This window comes from Rhinolophus sinicus, chromosome 2 (genome assembly GCF_057876585.1).
Source record: "Rhinolophus sinicus isolate RSI-liver-muscle chromosome 2, RSI-T2T, whole genome shotgun sequence".
Lineage (NCBI taxonomy): Eukaryota > Metazoa > Chordata > Mammalia > Chiroptera > Rhinolophidae > Rhinolophus > Rhinolophus sinicus.
Window position 1 is genome coordinate 93,473,337 of NC_142502.1, and position 19,624 is coordinate 93,492,960.

A 19,624-nucleotide genomic window follows, 5' to 3' on the forward strand; every position below is an offset into this window, starting at 1 on the left:
CAAATAGAAAGGTGAGAAGAACCCGGTTTTGTTATGGGCGGTTAGATCCTAGAGGACATGTTATTCCAGATTTCTGAAATTTCACCTAGGTTTCAGCCAAGAGACAATGGCAATGTCTGGAGACATTTTTTGGGGTGTCATAGTTGGGGAGAATGGTTTTCCTGGCATCTAGTGTGTAGAAGATGCTGGCTACCTCTGTATTGCCTGTCACTCTGTGACTCAGTTTCTGCTCCAATCCAGAGAAAAGGGGTGGTTCTATCAAATTAAGGGAGATCTGGGAGTTTTAGAAAAGAATCATGGAAACTTTAGAAGTTTATTCTTCACAAGCATGAGAGTAGTTAAAATAAGACTCAGAGATAAAGGCGAGTTTGGAAGTAACTAAGAACAGAAAGAGCACGCGCACAAAGGAAGAAATGTGGCAAAGAGAGGCCAACACCAGACAATACATATAAAAATTTTGTTTATTACACAAAATACTTTCTTATTCATAAGAAAGCCTTAAATACCCCACCCTTCTCCAAATACATCAGATTCTTTTCACTTCTCTATTTTCCAAATGTCTTGAAATGTGATTATGAGAAAAAAATAAACTTTCCCAAACTATTTTTAAAAAGAAATGTGTAAAAGTCACCAGAGATCAAGATACACTATCAACAACTCAAGAGAGAGAGAAAAGCTGGAGCCGCCCTTGAGCTATGGCCGCTTTTGTAATACGTTTTGCACTTGCCTTCCAGCCACTCTGAAGTCACAGATGTAGGATGTGAACCGAGGCTTCTCTGAGCATCTTTCCCAGGGTTCCACCACTGTCTTGGGACACTTTTCTTGTCAGGAGCTCAAGGCCTTTTGCAAAACAAGAGAAGGACATTTGAAGGGCCAGGACAGCACAGACGAGGAGGGCAGCTGTGAGAACGCTGAGAAACAGCCTCACATAGGAGGGTGGAAGAAGTGCCATCATTTCAGACGGAATTGCGAGGCGAGGTCCATTCCCCTAAGTAGGTTGAGCAGAGTAATACCCTCTTCTGCTGGGTTTGCTGGGTTCCCGCGAGACCCACAGGTGGGGATGCCCGGTACCCTCCAGGATCCTTTTACTGAGCACTGCTCAGTGGCACAGGCCGGTGGCAACGCCATTAATTGGCATCCGGGGCATCCGACAGGGGCTGGGGCGGAGGACCCAGGGACGAGGCCAATTTGGTGAGGGCCCTCGCTATGACATCCAGGTGGCCGTTCATCGTCCGCAACTCCACCAGGATGTCCCCGACATTGGCTTCCAAACTCGCAGGAGCGGAGGGTGGGGCGCAGGGAGGTGGAGAGGTGCCTGGGTCCTCGGCGCCCTCCTCCCGGCCCGCTGCGCCCCGGCGCGGGGCAAAGCCCCTCTCGGGGCCCTGGGAGGGCGTCGGCCGCTCCCGATCATCCCCCCGGACTCCAGGAGGGGTGGCCGAGGGGCAGCCGGGCAGCCAGTCAACGAGGCGCGGGGCAGCCTCTGGGGAAGAGGCGACGACGGAGAAGAGGCCGGAGCGCCGTGGGGCGCAGGAGCCAGGAGGCGCCGAGGGGAGCGGAGGCGGCAGCAGTGGGGGCAGCACAGCAGGGCCCGGGGAAAACGCCTGGGGCTCGCAGGAGGAGGAGGGGGAGGGCAGGGCGGCGGTGGAGGGACCGGGCTCCTCCGAGGAGAGGAACAAGGTGGTGGAAGACTGGGAGTCCAAGGTACTGGGCTCTGAATCTGCCAAGGAAGAAAGGAGAAAGGGTCACTCAGGCACTTTTTTGTCAACCGTATGCCCAGCTCCATATGAGGTACTAAAGAACTGAGTAAGGAGGTGGAGATTTATTTCCTACCCCCAGACTTGCAATCTAGTGAGGAAGAGAGGGTTCCATGAACAATTAATGTAACAAGAACAAAGTGGGCATGGTGTGGAGCTGAGGTTAGGAATCCGGAGGCAGGAAGGACCACAGAGCCCAACATGACAGCCTGGTGAATGAGGGTCTCCATCCCCACTCCTGAGAAGACAGAGGGACCTTCAGGCAGGGGCAGGAGTTGCAACCTATTTGGAGGCAACCTTGTTGAGGACAGTAGGTAAAGACTGAAAGGTGGGCCCTCCCCACTCTTCTCAGAAGCAGAAGCGTGTTTGTTAAACAGATGGCTCCCTCCACTGTCCCAGCAAAGCGAAGCTTTCAGGGGAAGTTGAAAGAATTTGGGACCCAGAGCCAGGAGACCTTAGTGCTGATTCTCACTCTGCCAGAACATGCCCTGGAAACTTGGCCAGTCCCATTCCCCCTTGGGGGCTTGGTTTCATTTCCCCATCTGTACAAGACGGTTGAGTCCAGGGACCTCCCCTGGGACCCATCCAGGACCGATCCATCTGCCTGCGAAAGTCATCAACCTGAAGCATTGATCTAAGTTCACAGTGGGCAGTACTCAAGACCTGGATGCATTTGACAAACCTACCTTTGTTCATTCGCACTTAATCTCTTGAGCCTCCAGGGAGAAAATGAGTGGCAGCTCTTTGTGACTGGGTATAGTAGCAAGGTTTACCAACCTCAGATCAAAGGACCCACATCAGTGCCAACGACCTTAACGCTGCTGTCTCAGGTACCCTGTTCACTGTCTCTGGATAGATGGTCCACGCTCACCCTAGAAGCACTTCTGAGATTTACTGGAGCCAAGTCTCTGAGGCCTCTCTCCCCATTCCAGCTAGCGTGTCTGCTCTCGGCTTTCTGCATTGTCCATTTAGGTGCCCACCTTTATGCCCTGACCTGCTGGGTTTGAGCCCTTCAAAGGCAGAACTTGCTTGATTACCTCACCTTATTATACAGGGGAGAGTGACATGATTAAAGAGTCAATGAGTAAACACGTCCCCCATTGCATGTGAACATGTGTGCTCTTCCCACTCGTCATGGGTGAGCTGTTCCTTCATCTGCATTTGGCTGAGACTCAGAGAAGCCCTAATCATCTGGTGAGAGCTTGTTCCCTCAGCTGTCCTGACTTCAGCGCCCAACAACGTTCTCACAGGGCTCACGGGCCCCAGATGTCTGCATGTCCAGTTTGTGTGGTTGGGAACTATGTCTGATGGGACCAGGGAGGCAATGTTCCTTGAGGGACAACGTTTGAGGAGAAGCCACCAATGTGCCTGCAGACTTCTCTGATAGAAGTGCCATGGGTACTTCCTGCTGTTGGCTTTCACAGAATGGCCTCTCTTCCACCAAAGCTTTATTTCCTCAGGATGCTGTGGTGGTCTTATTGTGTAGACCAAGAATCGCAGACACGTCTCAGTACATAACTCCTGTGAGTTGAAAATGATAAAAGAGCAACTTTCCCAACTGTTTGATCTGGTTTTACTTGAGAAAGATGTTAATGAGCTTCACACAGCCAACTCTTGGAGCAGACAAGAGCTCTTTATACGAAATCAAACAGAAGTCTCACATGTGTCATGAAATAGAGGCAAGCACCAGAATGTTCTAGGGCAGGGTTTCTCAAGCCTTACTGTGCATGTCATTTCCCTGGGACATTTTTAAAGGGCAGGTTGTAATTCAGCAGGTCAGTGGTGGGATCTGAGACCCTGCATTTCCAGCCAGCTCCCAGGTGATGAGGACGCTGCTGGTCTGGGGAACATACTTTGGGTAGCAAAGGTGTAGACCTAATAGACAAGCTTGGCAATAAAGCGTATGTCATGTGGGGTCTCTGTCCCCGCTCCCTGCACCAGAACGCAGGATATGGTGAGGCCAAAAAGGAGCACCAATGGAGCCATAGATAGGGGAGTCCTACCACTATAGTTTCACTGGTGGCTGGGTTGGAGACATAGGAAGCAGGAGCCACACGATCTGCAACCTGCCGTGCACTTCTCTGCCAACCAACGAACCAACCAACCAACCCCTTGCTAACTGCAATCCACCGTCCACTTCTCTGCCAACCAACCAACCCAACCAACCCCCTAGTGTAGCCACAGCAGTTATATTAGTGGCTAATGGCTAACTGGTAACAGCTGATGGCCAACTAGGCACAGCTGATGGCCATCTACTACCCAAGCCAGCACCATTCTACATGAGGCCGAGAGCCTGGAAATTGTTCTCTGGGACTCTGTCCCCAGAGCATAGGATTCATGATTGTAGGAACTAAAGTAACCAGATATAGAGGAGCCACCCAGAAACCTAATATGATCATGAAGAGAGTGTATTGGTGCTGATGACCTCTCTCGGCTGCCAGGGAAATAAGAGAGGTGGCCTCTCCTGTTGTTAGTTTAATAATCTCCAGCAAAGAAACCAGAGAACACTGGCTTGGGATGGCGTGTGTGTGTGTGTGTGTGTGTGTGTGTGAAGATTTCTTCAAGAGGAAAGTCCTTCGCTGTTGTTTCAGCTACAGTTTCAAGAGACATCAAGTTGTCTGGACTCACCCCAACCAGACTGGCAAATAGAATTGAGAAAACAGAAGCACATTTTTAACATGAATATCACCTCTCAGAACTTCCCCCTGTCAGTCAGGAAACTTTGTTGCAGCCCCAGCTCAGCTAAAATCTGGGCTAAGTAATTTATAGGTCTCTTGCATCCAAGCAACTGATCATTTTATCCCTGACTTGGGACAAAAGCTTTAGAATCAATGATGTGATTTTTATGCCGCTTCGGTGGTTGCTATGAAATAGTATCAGGGTCTTGCTGTTACCAACACAGCTCTTTGCAGAGGTTTGGGGCTCTCAGGTGCAGAGGGTCGATTCATCAGACTCCTTAATTCTTTCCTTCACCCCCTCGAATGGTCTCTGACCCTTATCCTGCCTTGTTAGTCTCCTGAGAATGATCAGCACCTGATGTTTTACGTAGTTTTCTGTTAACTAGGATGTAAGCCCTACGAAATGAGAGACACTGCTTATTTCATTCTCTGCTGTGTCACCAGGGCCTAAACTGTGTCTGGCACAGAGTAGATGCTCAATAAATACTTGTTGAATGAATCCCATATAGTCATCATCCAGATGATGTTGTGTCCAGAAACACAGCTCCAAATGCAATAAACTGACCCAGCTGTGTGTTGTTTAATCATTCGGTGCGTCGGTTATTTATGGAGTCTATGCACTATTTGGGACATGCTCATACTAAGAAAGTTATTTCTCATTTAACTGACATTCTAATGTAATGGGGTGTCCCATATTTTACCTGGCAACCTTACGGGAAGTCGGTATTTTCCTCCTGCATCATAGAAGAGGAAGCTAAGGCAAAGATGGGTTTGGTGTTTGCACAGAACTTCAGAGTTAAAAGGAATCTCTGCTATCATTGGATGAACCACGAAGATGTGGAGATGGAGGCCGGTGAGAGAAAGGGGCTTGCTGGTTAGTGGCGCAGCTGAGAACAGAACAGAGAACGGACTGTCCTCTCTCTTAGTCATTTACTCAGGCTCCCGATCATTGAGTCGCAGAACCAATAGGCCCTGAGGGCCTGCTGTGTGTGAGATGCTCTCCTAGGCTCTGGAGACACAGCCGAACCAGACAGAGTCCCGACCCTGCAGGAGCAGACCGGGCCATCAGCTCTCAGGTGGTCTCTCCACAGATACCAAAACCCTCCTGGCAGATCAGATTGGGGCAGAAATCCAAACGAGCTGCACAGCAGATGTTCACCAGTTAGTTAGTTAGCACTGCTTTGGTCGTAAAGCTTGAAGCTTCACCCTCAATTGAGAAGCCAGCGTGTGAACCTGGCTCACCCAATAATCAAGTCCAAACTTTCTACCCCTGGCACTCCCTTCTCTCCCCATTGATACCACCATTTCTCCCTCACACATATGACCTTTTGGGGGCAATGCTACTTCCTGAGATGGGGAAGATGACGTTTAACTAAATTTCAGTGGTTCTGCTTCCTGTTACCATCCTACAAATATCTTTGCAAAAGTCAGTTTTGAAAGTGCATTATATATATATATATATAATGTACATTATATATTAAATATATACTCATATATCATATGTTAAATATATATTAAGGATATATTTAATTACAAGTTAAAATAATAATGAATTGTGAGTTGAAATACATATTGAAAAATATATGTTGAAAAAACATATAACCAATAAGCATTTGAGAAGCGTTCGTTCTAGAAATAAAAGAATTGCAAATTAAAATAATGATTATGAATTGAAATAATTATGAATTATGAATAATGAATTGCTATTTTTCACTTGTAACATTTTTGAAGTGCTTTCATGCTAATACTCATTGCTGACAAGATTGCCAAGGGAGAGGCATACAAATACATTATTTATAGCAGACCAGATCTGTACATCCTCTCTGGAAAGCAATTTAGAAACATGTGCTCTACTGTTTAGTGAGTAAAGGAAACTGCCAAACCGTGTTATGTGGATGAGTTCAACGGCTTATAGAAAACTGTGTAAAATAAAGATCGGGAGAAAATACATGAAGATGTTAGGCATGTAATGGGACTATACTTTTCTGAATTTTGAAAGATTTCTGCAGTGACCATGAATGGATATTCCTGGCCCCATTGCGGATCTTTAGTGGAAAGCGGCTGCTTCCTACCAAACCTGCGGGGCAAGGTCTTCTGACCACTTTCTGTTCAATCTTATTGCTGAGTCAGGCTGAATCATTTCTTGGCTGGCAGCTAAGCACCTTGAAAGGACGACTTTTTTACACCCACGTGGTAACACCAAAGCCTGGGGTTGGGCTTTTTCTGGGGGATGCCTGTGGAAGAGTTGAAATATACAGTATAGGGCCAGCCAGCTATAGGAAACTGCGACTCACTCGCACGTGAGCCCATTAGATCACCTCCCTAAAACCTGTTTTTCTCACTGTCGTCCCCTTCTCAGTAAATGGCCATCCATTTGTTCAGCCAAATACTCAGGACTAATCTTTGACCCTCTGTTTCCCTCACTCCCTACATCCAATCTGCCAGCAATGGTTGTAGGCTCTGCCTTCAAATACATCCTGCATCTGACCACATCTCACTGTCTCCAGGCAGTGGTCCAGCTATTGGGGGCTCAGCTGAGACCAGAAAATAGGTCTCCTGAGTTCCAGGTCAGTGTTTCCTCCACCACAACCAAGAGCATACTCAATCTGAACGGATAATTTAGAACTCTCCCCAACTCTACTTCATCTCCTAGCCCTCCTGGTCACCGTCCACCATTTGCACAGAAAAATCATTTCCTGAGTCCTAGCTTCTATTTTAGTATATTAGATAATAGCTAAATTTATTCATTAATTCATTCAATATATATTTATTGAGCACCGACATCATGCCTAACAGAATGTTTCATAGTGTGCAAAACCCTGACCTCATTGTCAGGGCAGAGAAACATCAAGTAACTGCACAAACAAATACATAATTGCAACAGTGACACAATCCGTATACTATAAGCACCTAAAGTAGGGGGTTGATCTAATCAAGGAAGATTCCCCAAGGAAATGCTGCTTGAGCAGAGTTCTGAAGGATGAGCAGTTATGCAGGAAGAGAGAAGGAAAATACTGAAGTGTGAGCAAGGGCCCTTGGCAGGAAGGAGCACTGCAGATATGTGAGACTCCTAGAGAAAGCCAGTGTGACAGGAGTGGAGACAGTTGGAGAAGGAAGCATGAGGTGAAATGAAGCTCAAGAGGAGAGTAGGGGTCAGGAGATGTAGTGTATGATACACACCGTCAGCTGTCACCCAATACTCATTCTCCTCTTGTTTCTCCTTTTTAGCTGGCCCATGATCACTTAGAATAAAGATTGCCTTTTTCAGCCTCTTTTCCAGCTCGTGATAGCCATGTAACTAAATTCTGGGTAGAACGAGACAAGTAGAAGTGCTGTGTACAATTCCTCTTTCCTGTGCCTGGGATTTGGTGGCAATGGCCAGTGCTCAAGCAGCCCTCTTGGGCCATGAAGTGGAAACCATACGCTAAGGATGATAGAGTAAAGAACTGAGTCTCTGATAATTCTGAGGAACTGCTGTGCTAACACTAGTTCAACTGACAAAAGAAAATCTCATCTATTCAAACCTTTGTTAAAGTGGGTTTTCTGTCACTCACAGCCAAACCAAATCCTGATACACATGGCCTTGTTGCACTTGTTAAAGAGTTTTGCCATTATCCGAAAAACAATGGAAAGCTTTGGGAAAGTTTTAAGCATCAAGGTGAGTGGTGACATGATTCGTTTTGTATTTTTGAAAAGTTCACCAGGGCCGGCCCAGTGGCTCAGGTGGTTAGAGCTCCATGCTCTTAACTCCGAAGGCTGCCGGTTTGATTCCTACATGGGCTCTCAACCACAAGGTTGCCAGTTTGATTCCTCAAGTCCCGCAGGGATGGTGGACTGTGCCCCCTGCAACTAGCAATGGCAACTGGACCTGGAGCTGAGCTGCACCCTCCACAACTAAGACTGAAAGGACAACAACTTGACTTGGAAAAAAGGCCTGGAAGTACACACTGTTCCCCAATAAAGTCCTGTCCCCCTCCAAAAAAAAAAAAAAAAAAAAAAAAAAAAAAGTTCACCAGGGGGTAGACAGAACAGGAGCAGAGAGGGAAGCTCAGAGGTCCCAGGTGAGAAATTATAAAATACAGTGGATTTTGTTAGAATCACAGCTCTGGAGGTGCAGCCAGGGAGATTCTGCAGACAGCTGGGATGTGGAAACATCCCAGACTTACTAGCAGCAAAGCTAAAAGGGATGGGGAAAAGGAGACACCAAAGAAATGGGTGCCCTACCTGGTTGCTGCTTCACTACAAAATTCCAAAAATTCTGGCTCTAGAAGGGGAACTCTCCCTTTCTCATTCTCTGGAGTCTGGGTGGCCCCTTCCCAGCGTACACCCAGCCCTCCAGCATAGCTCAGCTCTGACACACCTCACCAGAGGCAGCCCTTGGGAACATTTTCCCAGGAACCTGGAGGGAGGAGAAACCGGGTAGCCTTGGGGAGCCAGAGAAGCAGAAGTCTGTGGGAAGAGGACGAGACCTGTCTGCAGGGGAAGCAACATCTCTCAGCACTGTAGCCGGGCCCTTGCCTTTGATGGTTCAGACTTGGCAGGGTTTCTGCCTGCTCCTTTCGGAACGCCCGACACACAAAAGGAAGGGGTGAGTGTCTGATGAACTCAGCCCAATAGTATTCGCTTCTTTTATTTTCCAGGAACGTCATGAGAACCACAGGGCAATCTTCTGGTTTTAAGACCTGGTGAGTCAAGTCTACAAATTCCTCTGACTCAGTCTGATCCCAAGTTCTCACCAGGCATCTCCCAGGAACATGGCTCAGCAGGAGAGCTGGAGTTGGCCGGCCCCACAGGGGAGCGGAGGGTTGGTTTCTCTGGAGTGGGTGAGAAGGGCTGGCTGCAGTAGAAACAAGGGGATTGCTGACTTGACACGGATCATTCTCACAATAAGAGCCAACGTTTACCAAGTGCTTCCTATCTCCAAGCCATGTGCTAAATTCGCTCTTCATATCTTCATGGAAAACTATGAGGTAGATTCTGGGTTGTTTTTTGTTTTTGTTTTAAAGTTTATTGGAGTGACAATTGGTAGTAAAGTTACATAGATTTCAGGTGTACAATTCTGTAATACCTCCTCTATATATCACATTGTGTGTTCACCACCCAGAGTCAGTTCTCCTTCCATCACCATATATTTGATCCCTTTTACCCTCATCTACTACCTCCCTCCCCCGCACCCCCTGGTAGCCACTGTGTCTATGAGTTTTTGAAATAGTGCCATTTGCGACAACATGGGTGCATCTTGAGATTATTGTGCTTAGCAAAATAAGTCAGAGAAAAAGTCAAGAACTATATGATTTCACTGATACATGGTATTTAAAACTGAAAACAACAAAGGAACAAGACAAACAAATGGATTATTTTCTTAATCCCATTTTCCTGTTGAGGAAACTGAGTCTCAGCTATGTTAAGTACCCTGCTGGGATATGAACCAAGGCTGCTGATGCCGGGGGCTACTCCATGTGAGGCACAGAATGTGCATTATGAAATTTTTGCAGGCATGGGAAGAGGGCTGAGAAGAAGGGCTACCATTTGTAGAGGGTCTGCGAACATTTTCTGTCACCTTGGCCTGTGAACATTTTCTGTCAGCTTGACTGTATATTAAAATCACCTGGGAAGCTTTGTAAACACTACATATGCCCCCCAATCAATTAAATCAGGATCTCCAGAGATGGTGCCCAGGCATCCTGTGTTTTTAAATCACCCAGGTAATTAAAATATACTAAGACCCAGTTAGTGTTACTCAACAATGACCCTCTACCCATTTGCAAATGGAAACACTGAGGTTCTCAGAGTTCGGATAGTTTGGACAAAGCCCACGGCTAAGGGGACCCCATTCTGATCTGCAGCTGGCTGACTCCCAAGCCAGCGCTCATCCATGTTGCTCCATTCTCTCTCATCTTTGGGCCTCCTGTATTTTGAAAGTGTGTGAACTTTTTTAATGTAAATTTCTTTTTCAATTTGCATCTTTTTTTGTTCAAAGTCAAGTGCATTTAGGTCAGCTGCCTGCGAGGTCAGTGCAGTCTTCAGCCACGGAGTGGGATGAGCTGGCCCAGGGGGCCCTGAAACCATTAGTGACTTCCCAAGGAGTGACACGGGAAAAGTCATCACCCTTTACTTCTGTGTGAATTATCCAGCCTCTAATTTCCTAGTGGCTGAGGGTTGAGCTAATGAAGGCTGTTCATCATCAATCAAGTTAATAAAGCAAAGTAGCTGGGAAGGGAGAAGGGCAGGCCCAGAAACTGATTCCAGCAGCCAAAAGGTAGGCTGCCCAAAGAGTACCTTTAAAGAAGGGGAGAAGAAGTGAAAGCAGGTATCTGAACGCCCATGTTCAGAGCAGCACTATTCACAATAGCAAAAAGGTGGAAGCAACCCAAGTGTCCATGGATGGAGGTCTGGATAAACAAAATGGGGTGTATATATGCGTATATATACACAAACTATGGAATTATCATTGAGCCTTAAAAAGGAAGGATATTTTGACACAGGCTGCATGGATGAATCTTGAAGACATTATGCAAAGTAAAAGAAGCCTGTCACAAAGCCAATACACAAAATATTGTATGATTCCTCTTGTGTGAGGTTCCTGGGATGGTCAAATTCATGGAGACAGAAAGGAGACTGGTGGTTGCCAGGGGCTGAGGAGAGAGGGGAGTGGAGAGTTAGTGTTTAATGGGTATAGGTTGCAGTTGGGGAGGTTGAGGGCTTCTGGAGAAGGACAGTGGGGATGAAGGACAGACCTGTACTCTTAAAAATGATTAAAATGGTAAACGTTACGTTGTATATATTTTACCACAATAAAAAAGCAGGCGGGAAAAGTTATGACCACTTAATTCCCAATTTTATCCAAATGCTTGAAAGAAGGTCTATCTATGATATTTCTGGGACTTTCGGTAAAATAGGAAGGGGAAAAAAGTGACAAAATAAATTGCTTTTGAGAACATTACAGGTCAGATGTAAACTAAACACCCCACAGAGGCCCCTAAGTGTGAGGACCACTGACCCAGTCCTGGACCTAAGCATTACTGCATCCTCAAACTGGTTTCCTTTTTCGGTCTCCAGGGTGAAAAATCCTGAAATAGTTTTGTTGAGACTGTATGGACATAGGTTGGAAGAAAGTAAAGTCTAGAGCCTGACACTTTTTGATCAGCTTTTAGACCCGTTCTGCTTTCATAAGCAAAGTGATTTCAAGCCTCCAAGCATTTCACAGCCATGTCTCTGGCTCCTCGGGGTCACACCGTCACACTAGCACCATGGGCCACAGAAATGAGGTGGGAATTGTTTCTGTTCAAGAGCCCCACGGTCCTCAGCCAGGGGACTGGCTGTCCCACGCCTTCCTCGTTCACTCCGCTCCAAGTAGTCTTAACAGGTACTCGGTACCTTCCCACCTCAGGGCCCTTGTACATGCTGTTCTTTCTAGCTGCACTGCTTCTGCCTTGGATATCTGCATGGCTCATCCCCTTAGAGCATTCAGCCTTTGCTCAAAGTCACCTTCTCAAGAGACCATTTTCGGACACCTGTGATGACAATGCCACCTCCACCCCAGCACTTCAGTTTTTGATCCCCCTTGCACTGTGCAGCAGATGCTGTCACTGTCCCATTCATATCCCTGGGGCACTCCAGGTAGAAGGAATTATATGTGCAAATGCATGAGGCTTGGAAGACTGTGGCCTGAAAAACAGTTTGAAATAGCTGGAGTCCAGGGTACGTGGGGATAGGAGACGTGCGTGAAATGGCTTAAAAGGTAACAAGGACAGACAGCTGAGGAGCTTGTTTGCTAAGCTAAGGAATTTGAACTTGAACAGGCAATGGGGAGCCACTGAAGGGTTTTAAGTAGGAGAGTGATAGATTTGATTTGCAGTTTTAAAACATTACCCTGGCAGCCAGCCGTGTGAAGGCCGACAGGCTAAGGCTGGAGGCAAGAAGACCAAATGTAAAAGTAACATCTTGGACATTAAAGGAGCTAAAATGATATTACAGCAGAAAGAAGCACAAGAATGACGTCCAGCCAACCAGTATTAGAAGCATTTTTTTTTTTTTTCTAGGAACAGATTGAATTTCAGCAAAAAGAAACTTTCCTGCCACCCTTTCTGGACAATACTGCAAATGCTGGCTCCCGTTCTTGCTCGAGTTGGCCACCCTGGGTCTCTCATGCATCGCTGGTCAGGAAAAGCAAGCCTGGGTTTTATGGGATTGTTTGTTAAGCCCCGAGCCAAGCTTTTCTACTCACTTAGGCAGGGCTGCTCTGCCAATTTCTAAATTGGCTGTTTTTTTTACATATAGGGTGTGAAGGATATCTCTATGTGTCTCTGTGAACACACCCATTTGGAAGGAGACATATGTGACTATATATAATATCTTTATGTGATTTTTTTAAAGAGATGTTTATACAACCTGTATATTCCTTGGCATGAATATTTTTTGTAGTATGCAGAAAGGGAGAGACAGAATGAAAAAGCTATTCTCACACCATAACCAACTTTGGCTCATAAAGAAAAATTTGAAATAGATTATGTTCCTTAGCAATGACTCCAGGATTGAACAGCTCCCAAATCAACCGGTTTAATCCTTCCTCCTGGAGGGTCACTCACCTTTGAACTTCATTTTTAAAACTATCATTAAAAAAATAACAATAACATAGCACAGGACAGACCCCGCTGAAGCCCAGGCTCCCTGCCCCCAGCCTCCGCCCCAGGAGAGAGCTCACCAAAAGGGCCATCTCGCTTATGAAAAAGAGAACTGCCTGATGAACTCGATGGAGAGCAGGGTTGTAAAAGGCGGCATTTGGGCTTTAACAAGGCTAGGAAGCCTGGAGCAGAGCCAGCTGCGTAGTCTGAACAAACCCCAGAATATTAGAACCTGAGGTCACAGGGAGCTGGGCCGCCACCAGGAATTTGGGGAGGAGAGACAGTCTGGCGGGGGGCTGGGGAAACAACTGGAGCCCTGCGCGGCCAGCTCTTCTGAGGTGAGTTAACAGCCGGGCAGCCGGCGGCAGGACCGCAAGGCCCAGGGCTCGCGTGGGCCCTCTTCGCAAGACACAGCCCCAGGACGTCTGGGGTGTGGCAGGTGGACGCACACATGTCCACTCACCAGCTCAGCCGAGACAGCACCTCAGAGAAGATGCCTCCTTGCTTTGTTCCAGGATGGTCCCTTGCCAAGCAGTCAACCCACACTGAGTAAGGAAGCAGTGGGGTACCCCACCTGGAGAGGAGGGATGAGTGATAGCCCCATTTCCCAAGGCAATAAGCAGCAAGATTCTAGACAAGTGTGCTCCCTAAGTCAATGGCAGGACACAGGAGAGGGCTCATGGTCCTCCAAGACCCTCCACTGTCATATGGACCAAAGTGACAATGCCCAGCTCTGCACACGCTTGGTAAACGCCTAGTGCGTGCATCACCTGGTTTCTATTAGCAATCCCTGAAGTCCAGGGAGCAGCCTCCGGCTCTTCACAATTGATGTGTCTGATGTCTGTTGTCACCTGTTTCCACAATCCTCCCCAGGCCCCTGCACTTAGAAGCAAATAATCCTAAGAGGATGTCAGGGCCCTATTAGGTTCCCTAATTGCCCCATTCAGGCACTTTTAATACCCACTCCTTTCTCCTATGAATTCCTTGGCGATTAGACCTCTCTGCTTTGCCACTGTATCTCTTCTCAGGATATCTTTGCTACTTTGGGTCCGTACTTTCCCTTTTCTTGCCAGTTCTCCTACTGATAACCCTTTGTGCCAAGCTCAAGTATACAATGCCCACTCTAAATTTGGCCCTATCCACTGGCTGTGGAGATTTGGGGCATCTTACTTTTTGCCCAGGAGGAAAGATGCTGTCCCCCACGGGGAAACAAAGACAAGGAGGGGGGGGAACTTTTACAAAAAAAAAAAAAAAAGTCTAGAATGAAGAAACACCCAGCGCTGGTTGCCCCAGGTCACGGGGTCTTGCGGTTGACTCTGCACCTTCAGCCAGGACTGTTAGGACTGTCCCCTGCCACAGGCACACAGAAGCAACAGAAGGGCTTTGATTTTTCCTTTCTAAAAATGTCCTCCAGCCTGACCCTACCTATGCTCTCCCTGAAGGGTCAGCAGAGGGTGAGATGAGAGCATTTGCTGGGAATTTCCTGACTTCTGTGAATTTTTCTCAAGACCTAGCCGTGAGTCAACGTGATGTACTGTGACATATGGTATAACTTGCAGTGGCTCCCCCTCCCTTCTGGAACAGCATGAAAAGCATCTCCCTGCTGAGTAACTGAGGATAAAAATCCCCAAATTCCCCTTCCCCCTCCCTCTCCCTCCATACTGTCCCCAAACTGGAGGAGATAAGACAACTATATTTACACCATTTAAACTATTTTTATATAATCATATTTATATATTTATATTTATTATAATGTTATGTAATGCAGAACATATTTATAGTATATGTATTGTATGTATCTACTATATTATAAATTTATATTGCACATATTTATATATTGAACTATATTTCATCAGGATATTAATACTCTCCAGAAGTACAGAAAGACCCCTGTTTATGCAGTGCACGTCCTTTTAAAATTAAGCTCTCTTGTATGATTTTGTTGATCTTTACATTTTGGGTATTTAGAGAATGGGAGGGGAGACCAGAAGAGGAATGGAGAAGGCAGGAGTATCGCTCAGATTTACAATGTCCTCACAAGACCTGGGAACCGGGAGCATCCGCGGAAAGGTCCGAGTGAACTGGACTAGGGAGGTCGGTAAAATGATTGGTTCAGTTTTACTGATGTTGACAACCAATCTGAAATAGTCAAACAAAGCACATTAATTACAGTTTTGTGTGTGAATTGTCTAAGTACCAGGACTGAATACCACTCGCCAGGGGAAACCAGCTATGACCAGTTTCTCTGCTAGTGGTAGTTTATAATTACCCCCAAGAGTTTGGGAGGAAGCCCTTGGATCAGTGACGTCCTTCAAAAGATCCGGGAATTAAAATGAAGGGAGTATTAAAACGAGACGGCTAAATGTCTGTGGAGCCTGGCCTCACACGGGGTTGTTGGGAGCATATGTGGAAGCATTTTGCAAACTGTCAGCTGCTATCCAAACAGCAAAGATTTGTTGATATTATCATCATTAGGGTGCATTAAACACCACTGTGGGACCAAAGAAGATGAAAGCCTGATATAAATATAGCATAGAATGTCTAATGCCCTTGTGAGTGTAGGGGCCAATATCGTAATACTTCTCTTTCAAATGCAGAAAGTGAAGGGCAGACACCAAGTGAGAACAGCAGAGGCATGGATAAAAATGAAACACCTCATGCTCTAGAGTTGCAGCTCCTTTGCCCACTCAGCCCCCTTCACCACATGCGAACCTAGGACCCTGAGGAAGAGCTGTGTCCTTGGTTACAGAAAGCCTAACTTGGGAAGGAAAATCCCAATTTAAAGCCAAAGCTCACATAGCTCTTAACACCTTCTGCCCTTCTGAGGTAAACGTAAGATAAATATTTTCTGGGGCTTTTGCAACCAAGGTGAGGAAGGTAATTTTCCTCTTCTCCTTCCCCTCCCCCGGCCGCCCTCCCCTCCCGACATCTCACCGCCGTTGAAAAAGACAACTCTTCAGTTTTCTTCTCCTTCTGGAAAAAAATTGTTTTTCTGAATTGCTGCCTCGTCCCTTACTTGTGAAGGCAAAACAAGAGCGTAAAACGAGGCCACTGAGTAACAAGGAATCAAACTTTGGTGAACTGTGATTTTTAAATTTTTAGAAAAATTTTTATTATATATGTCACATTTCATTACAGATTTATTATTTTAAAAGTATTTTATTATAGTTTTAAAATAAATATATGTATTTAAATAATAGAAATACATATATTTATATATTTATTTATGTATTTATTAATATAGTTTGTTTGTTTATTTTAAAACTAACAAAAACTTTCCTTTTTCTTGCCCACCCTGTACCACCTTTTGCAATCTGCTTGTGGAGGGGCCGCAGGTTGCTGGGACAGGCCTGGGGTTTGCCTGAGACCCAGGCAGGCCCTTCTCACTGGCGGGCTCTGGAGATATTTTCTCTCAAGCTCTCTGTGCTGCAAGTTCACCTCTATATAAAATGAGCAAAATAACACTCTTCCTTCCCACAGGTATGTGATGAGGTTCAATTATTGCAAATGTGTGAAGTGTTTTGAGGTCCTTGGATTAAAGACGTTATATGAGAAAGAAAATATTATTCCCGAGTGGAATTCCGCTCAGTTGTCATGCTTCCTGTTACTGCCCTCCCTGTGTCTTACAGGGCTTGGAACAAGGCCCGCGAGTGGTGAGGGCGTCAGGAAGCCTCTGAGTAACTTCTTGGCCTGCTTTCCTTTACCTTTTAGAAAACTGTTCTACTTCTGTTCTTCTCCTTCCTCTTTCTTCTTCTTCTTCTTCTTCTTCTTCTTCTTCTTCTTCTTCTTCTTCCTCTTCCTCTTCCTCTTCCTCTTCCTCTTCCTCCTCCTCCTCCTCCTCCTCCTCCTCCTCCTCCTCCTCCTCTTCTTCTTCTTCTTCTTCTTCTTCTTCTTCTTCTTCTTCTTCTTCTTCTTCTTCTTCCCCCTTCTCCTTCTCCTCCTCCTCTTCCTCCTCCTTCGTGCAGCCCAAATCTTTTCCCTCCTAAGGTGTATTATCAGAAGACGAGCCAGTTGGATAGAGATGGACTCTTCCTCATCTTGGCGTTTTCTCTTTGTCTTTTGTCCCTGCCTCTCCTTTGCCTTTCCCTCCACCCGCACCTCCTGTTTTTAACATGCCGTGCATTTTAATAACTTAAAACAAATCTGACTCAGCCCTTGGCTGTAAAATTTGCTTCTGCCTCTCAGACTGGTGGCTGAAACTGGGCACCGAATCCACTCACTAGAACCGAGTCTGTGCCCCCCCTGGGTACGGGTCACTGTCACAGTGATGGAGCAGAGCCCTGCTGCCCCAGGAGGCTCTCCCCCACTCAGGGCTCTGAATAGCAGCATCACAAAAGGAATGTGGGAAAACACCCAGACAGCTGCTGTAGCTGCTGTGAGGCAGAGACCAAGAATTCCCCTTGCCCTGTGCAGCTGTGTCCCTTAACAGGTGCTGTCTGGAGGCTGGGTATGACTGCAAGTGTCACATCCTCCTCTGGGCACACAGCAACACATCCCAGATCAAGGACACACATGTGGGCTTTCTCCTACTACCCCTGAAATGCCTGAGGCCACAAAGATTTCGAGCACAAGACAGTGCACAGGTGACAGAAAGCACCCCAAACCACCCAGGCCCTCCAGCCTCAGCATGTGGCTAACTGGACAAACCAGAGAAGCCCTTCCATTGACCAGCACCTAACTGGCCTCACAGGGAAGGAAGTGGCCCCAGACGAAGGGCACGGCTGACCCTTCGCTGGCTGGCTCTGTGCAGAGCACCAAACCCCCATATCATCCTCACTCAAGAATTTGATGTCAGGGCCCCATTGTTCTGCTCCGGCAAATTGGAAGAACCAGTGAGGGAGAGTCAAAGCGGGCCTGAGCCAGGGGACAGGACAGAGCCAGGCACCTTCCTCCTGCCCCTGGGCCCCTGCGTCCCTCCTTCCTACCTTACTCTCCTCGCCTTTACTTGCAGCTCCCACCCACCAGTATTTACTCTTCCCTCCTCATCTGCTAGGCTTCATTCCCCCTGCAGCCACTCACCTCCTAGCAACGTACGCTCCTCTCAGGGACAATTACTTATCGTGTGTGTGTCCATGTGTTGCCTCCTCAACAAGACAAGAGAAGGGACCGTGTCTTACAGTTATACAGCGCCTCCCCCAGCACTGTTTTCCTCATCCCTGCAGAAATGCAAACCAAATCAGAAAAATATCTCATGCTAAATCCTCGGTGTGTCTGTGTATAAAATCTCCTTCCCGATCCCTTAGGCTTTGGGAAGAAACTTATTTACTTGTATCTTTCTTACCTGTAGTTTCCTTTAGTTTCTCACCTGTATTTTATTTTACGGTGTTTTACTTTACACTTCCCACAGGCAGTTAAGTGGAGCTCCGTGAAAAGTCAGTTCTATGATCAACCAAGGCTGGTACATTCTGAGCTGAAGAAAGTCACATGGTTCCCTCACTGAAGGACCTTAATATGATAAAGGGCATGGTAGTCATCCATGAGAGGGAGGAGAATGCAGGGTTTTCTAAATGTACTTAACCTCAAAACCCCCTTTTTGGAGGACTATTTTGGGACTGATATCTCTATAGGGCAGTACACATCAGCTTCTCTCTTAAATTATGTACAGTGAACAGCACAGGATGGTGGGCAGGCCGGCACTTCATAAAGACCAACACCTCTGCCTGCCTTCAAGCCAAAAGAACAGAACCTTGGACTATCCCAGTGGGAAAAGCTCCATTCTTTGCTCCGGGGTGTGCTTCAGCTGGGATAACAAAGAGATATCCAAAGCTGTCCTTTCCATGCTAAGGCCCCTCGTGAGAAAGCCACACACCTCAGTTCACCACCAGCAGTCCCGGCATCAGGGCACCAAAAGCACTGGAAAGCCTAGAAAAGTACAGACCTGGCACTGGGCTATGATGACTCTTTAATTACAGCTCTTACCCTCCTGCTGCCCACCTTCTTGGACTGGGTCTAACTTCTTTTGATTCTCTCATTAATCAACTCTCACCGCCTGGCTCCCTGGGGGCTCACTTTGGTGACCCATGTGACAAGGGCCTGGGACCTGTGCCTTTCTTTTGGAAACCTCCACACTATTCTATGGCCTGGACAAATATTCACACCAGGGGGAAGAGAGCAGTGGTCTTTTAGGCTCCTGGGAATCGGGGGTGAGGTGTAAGGGCACTGTCACGGCCATGGCCAGCATGTTTGGAGAGGCCAAGCAGGTCCCCCAGAGCACCATCCGCATGGGAGCTTTGCAAAACAGAGTGCACTTGGCTGAGGATCTTTAGTCCCACTGCCATTCACAGCAACATCTCCACTGCTGGAGCAATTAACTCCCATCGTCTCCTCTTTGTTTCCCCCTGACATTGTCCCTACAAAAAGGGGTGGGAATTATGCAAGAATCAGGCAGATAATGCCCTCTAGACACCCATCAGAGTTGCTAAGAATCAAAATAAGCATCTGCAGGCCAACTCATGTTTCTTCTTCTTCCTCTCTGTGGGTGTGAGTACCCGATGGGAAGCGAAGAAAGCACAGCTCAGGAGCCACCAACGCTCTGAGTGACGGTGTCGTCACTTCGCAGCTTGGAACC

General features: G+C 46.9%; 1 protein-coding gene across 4 annotated transcripts in view; it reads right to left on the reverse strand.

Moving 5' to 3' along the window:
- Window positions 1–501: 501 nt before the first annotated feature.
- Window positions 502–19,624, reverse strand: part of RUNX2 (RUNX family transcription factor 2) — a 322,924-nt gene continuing 303,801 nt past the window's right edge. For all 4 annotated transcript variants that reach the window (XM_074333027.2, XM_074333024.2, XM_088795676.1 and 1 more), the window contains one exon: window positions 502–1,717. In XM_074333027.2, the coding sequence (XP_074189128.2) occupies window positions 1,128–1,717 (590 nt within the window). In that variant the 3' untranslated portion in view covers window positions 502–1,127. The remainder of the gene's footprint in view (window positions 1,718–19,624) is intronic.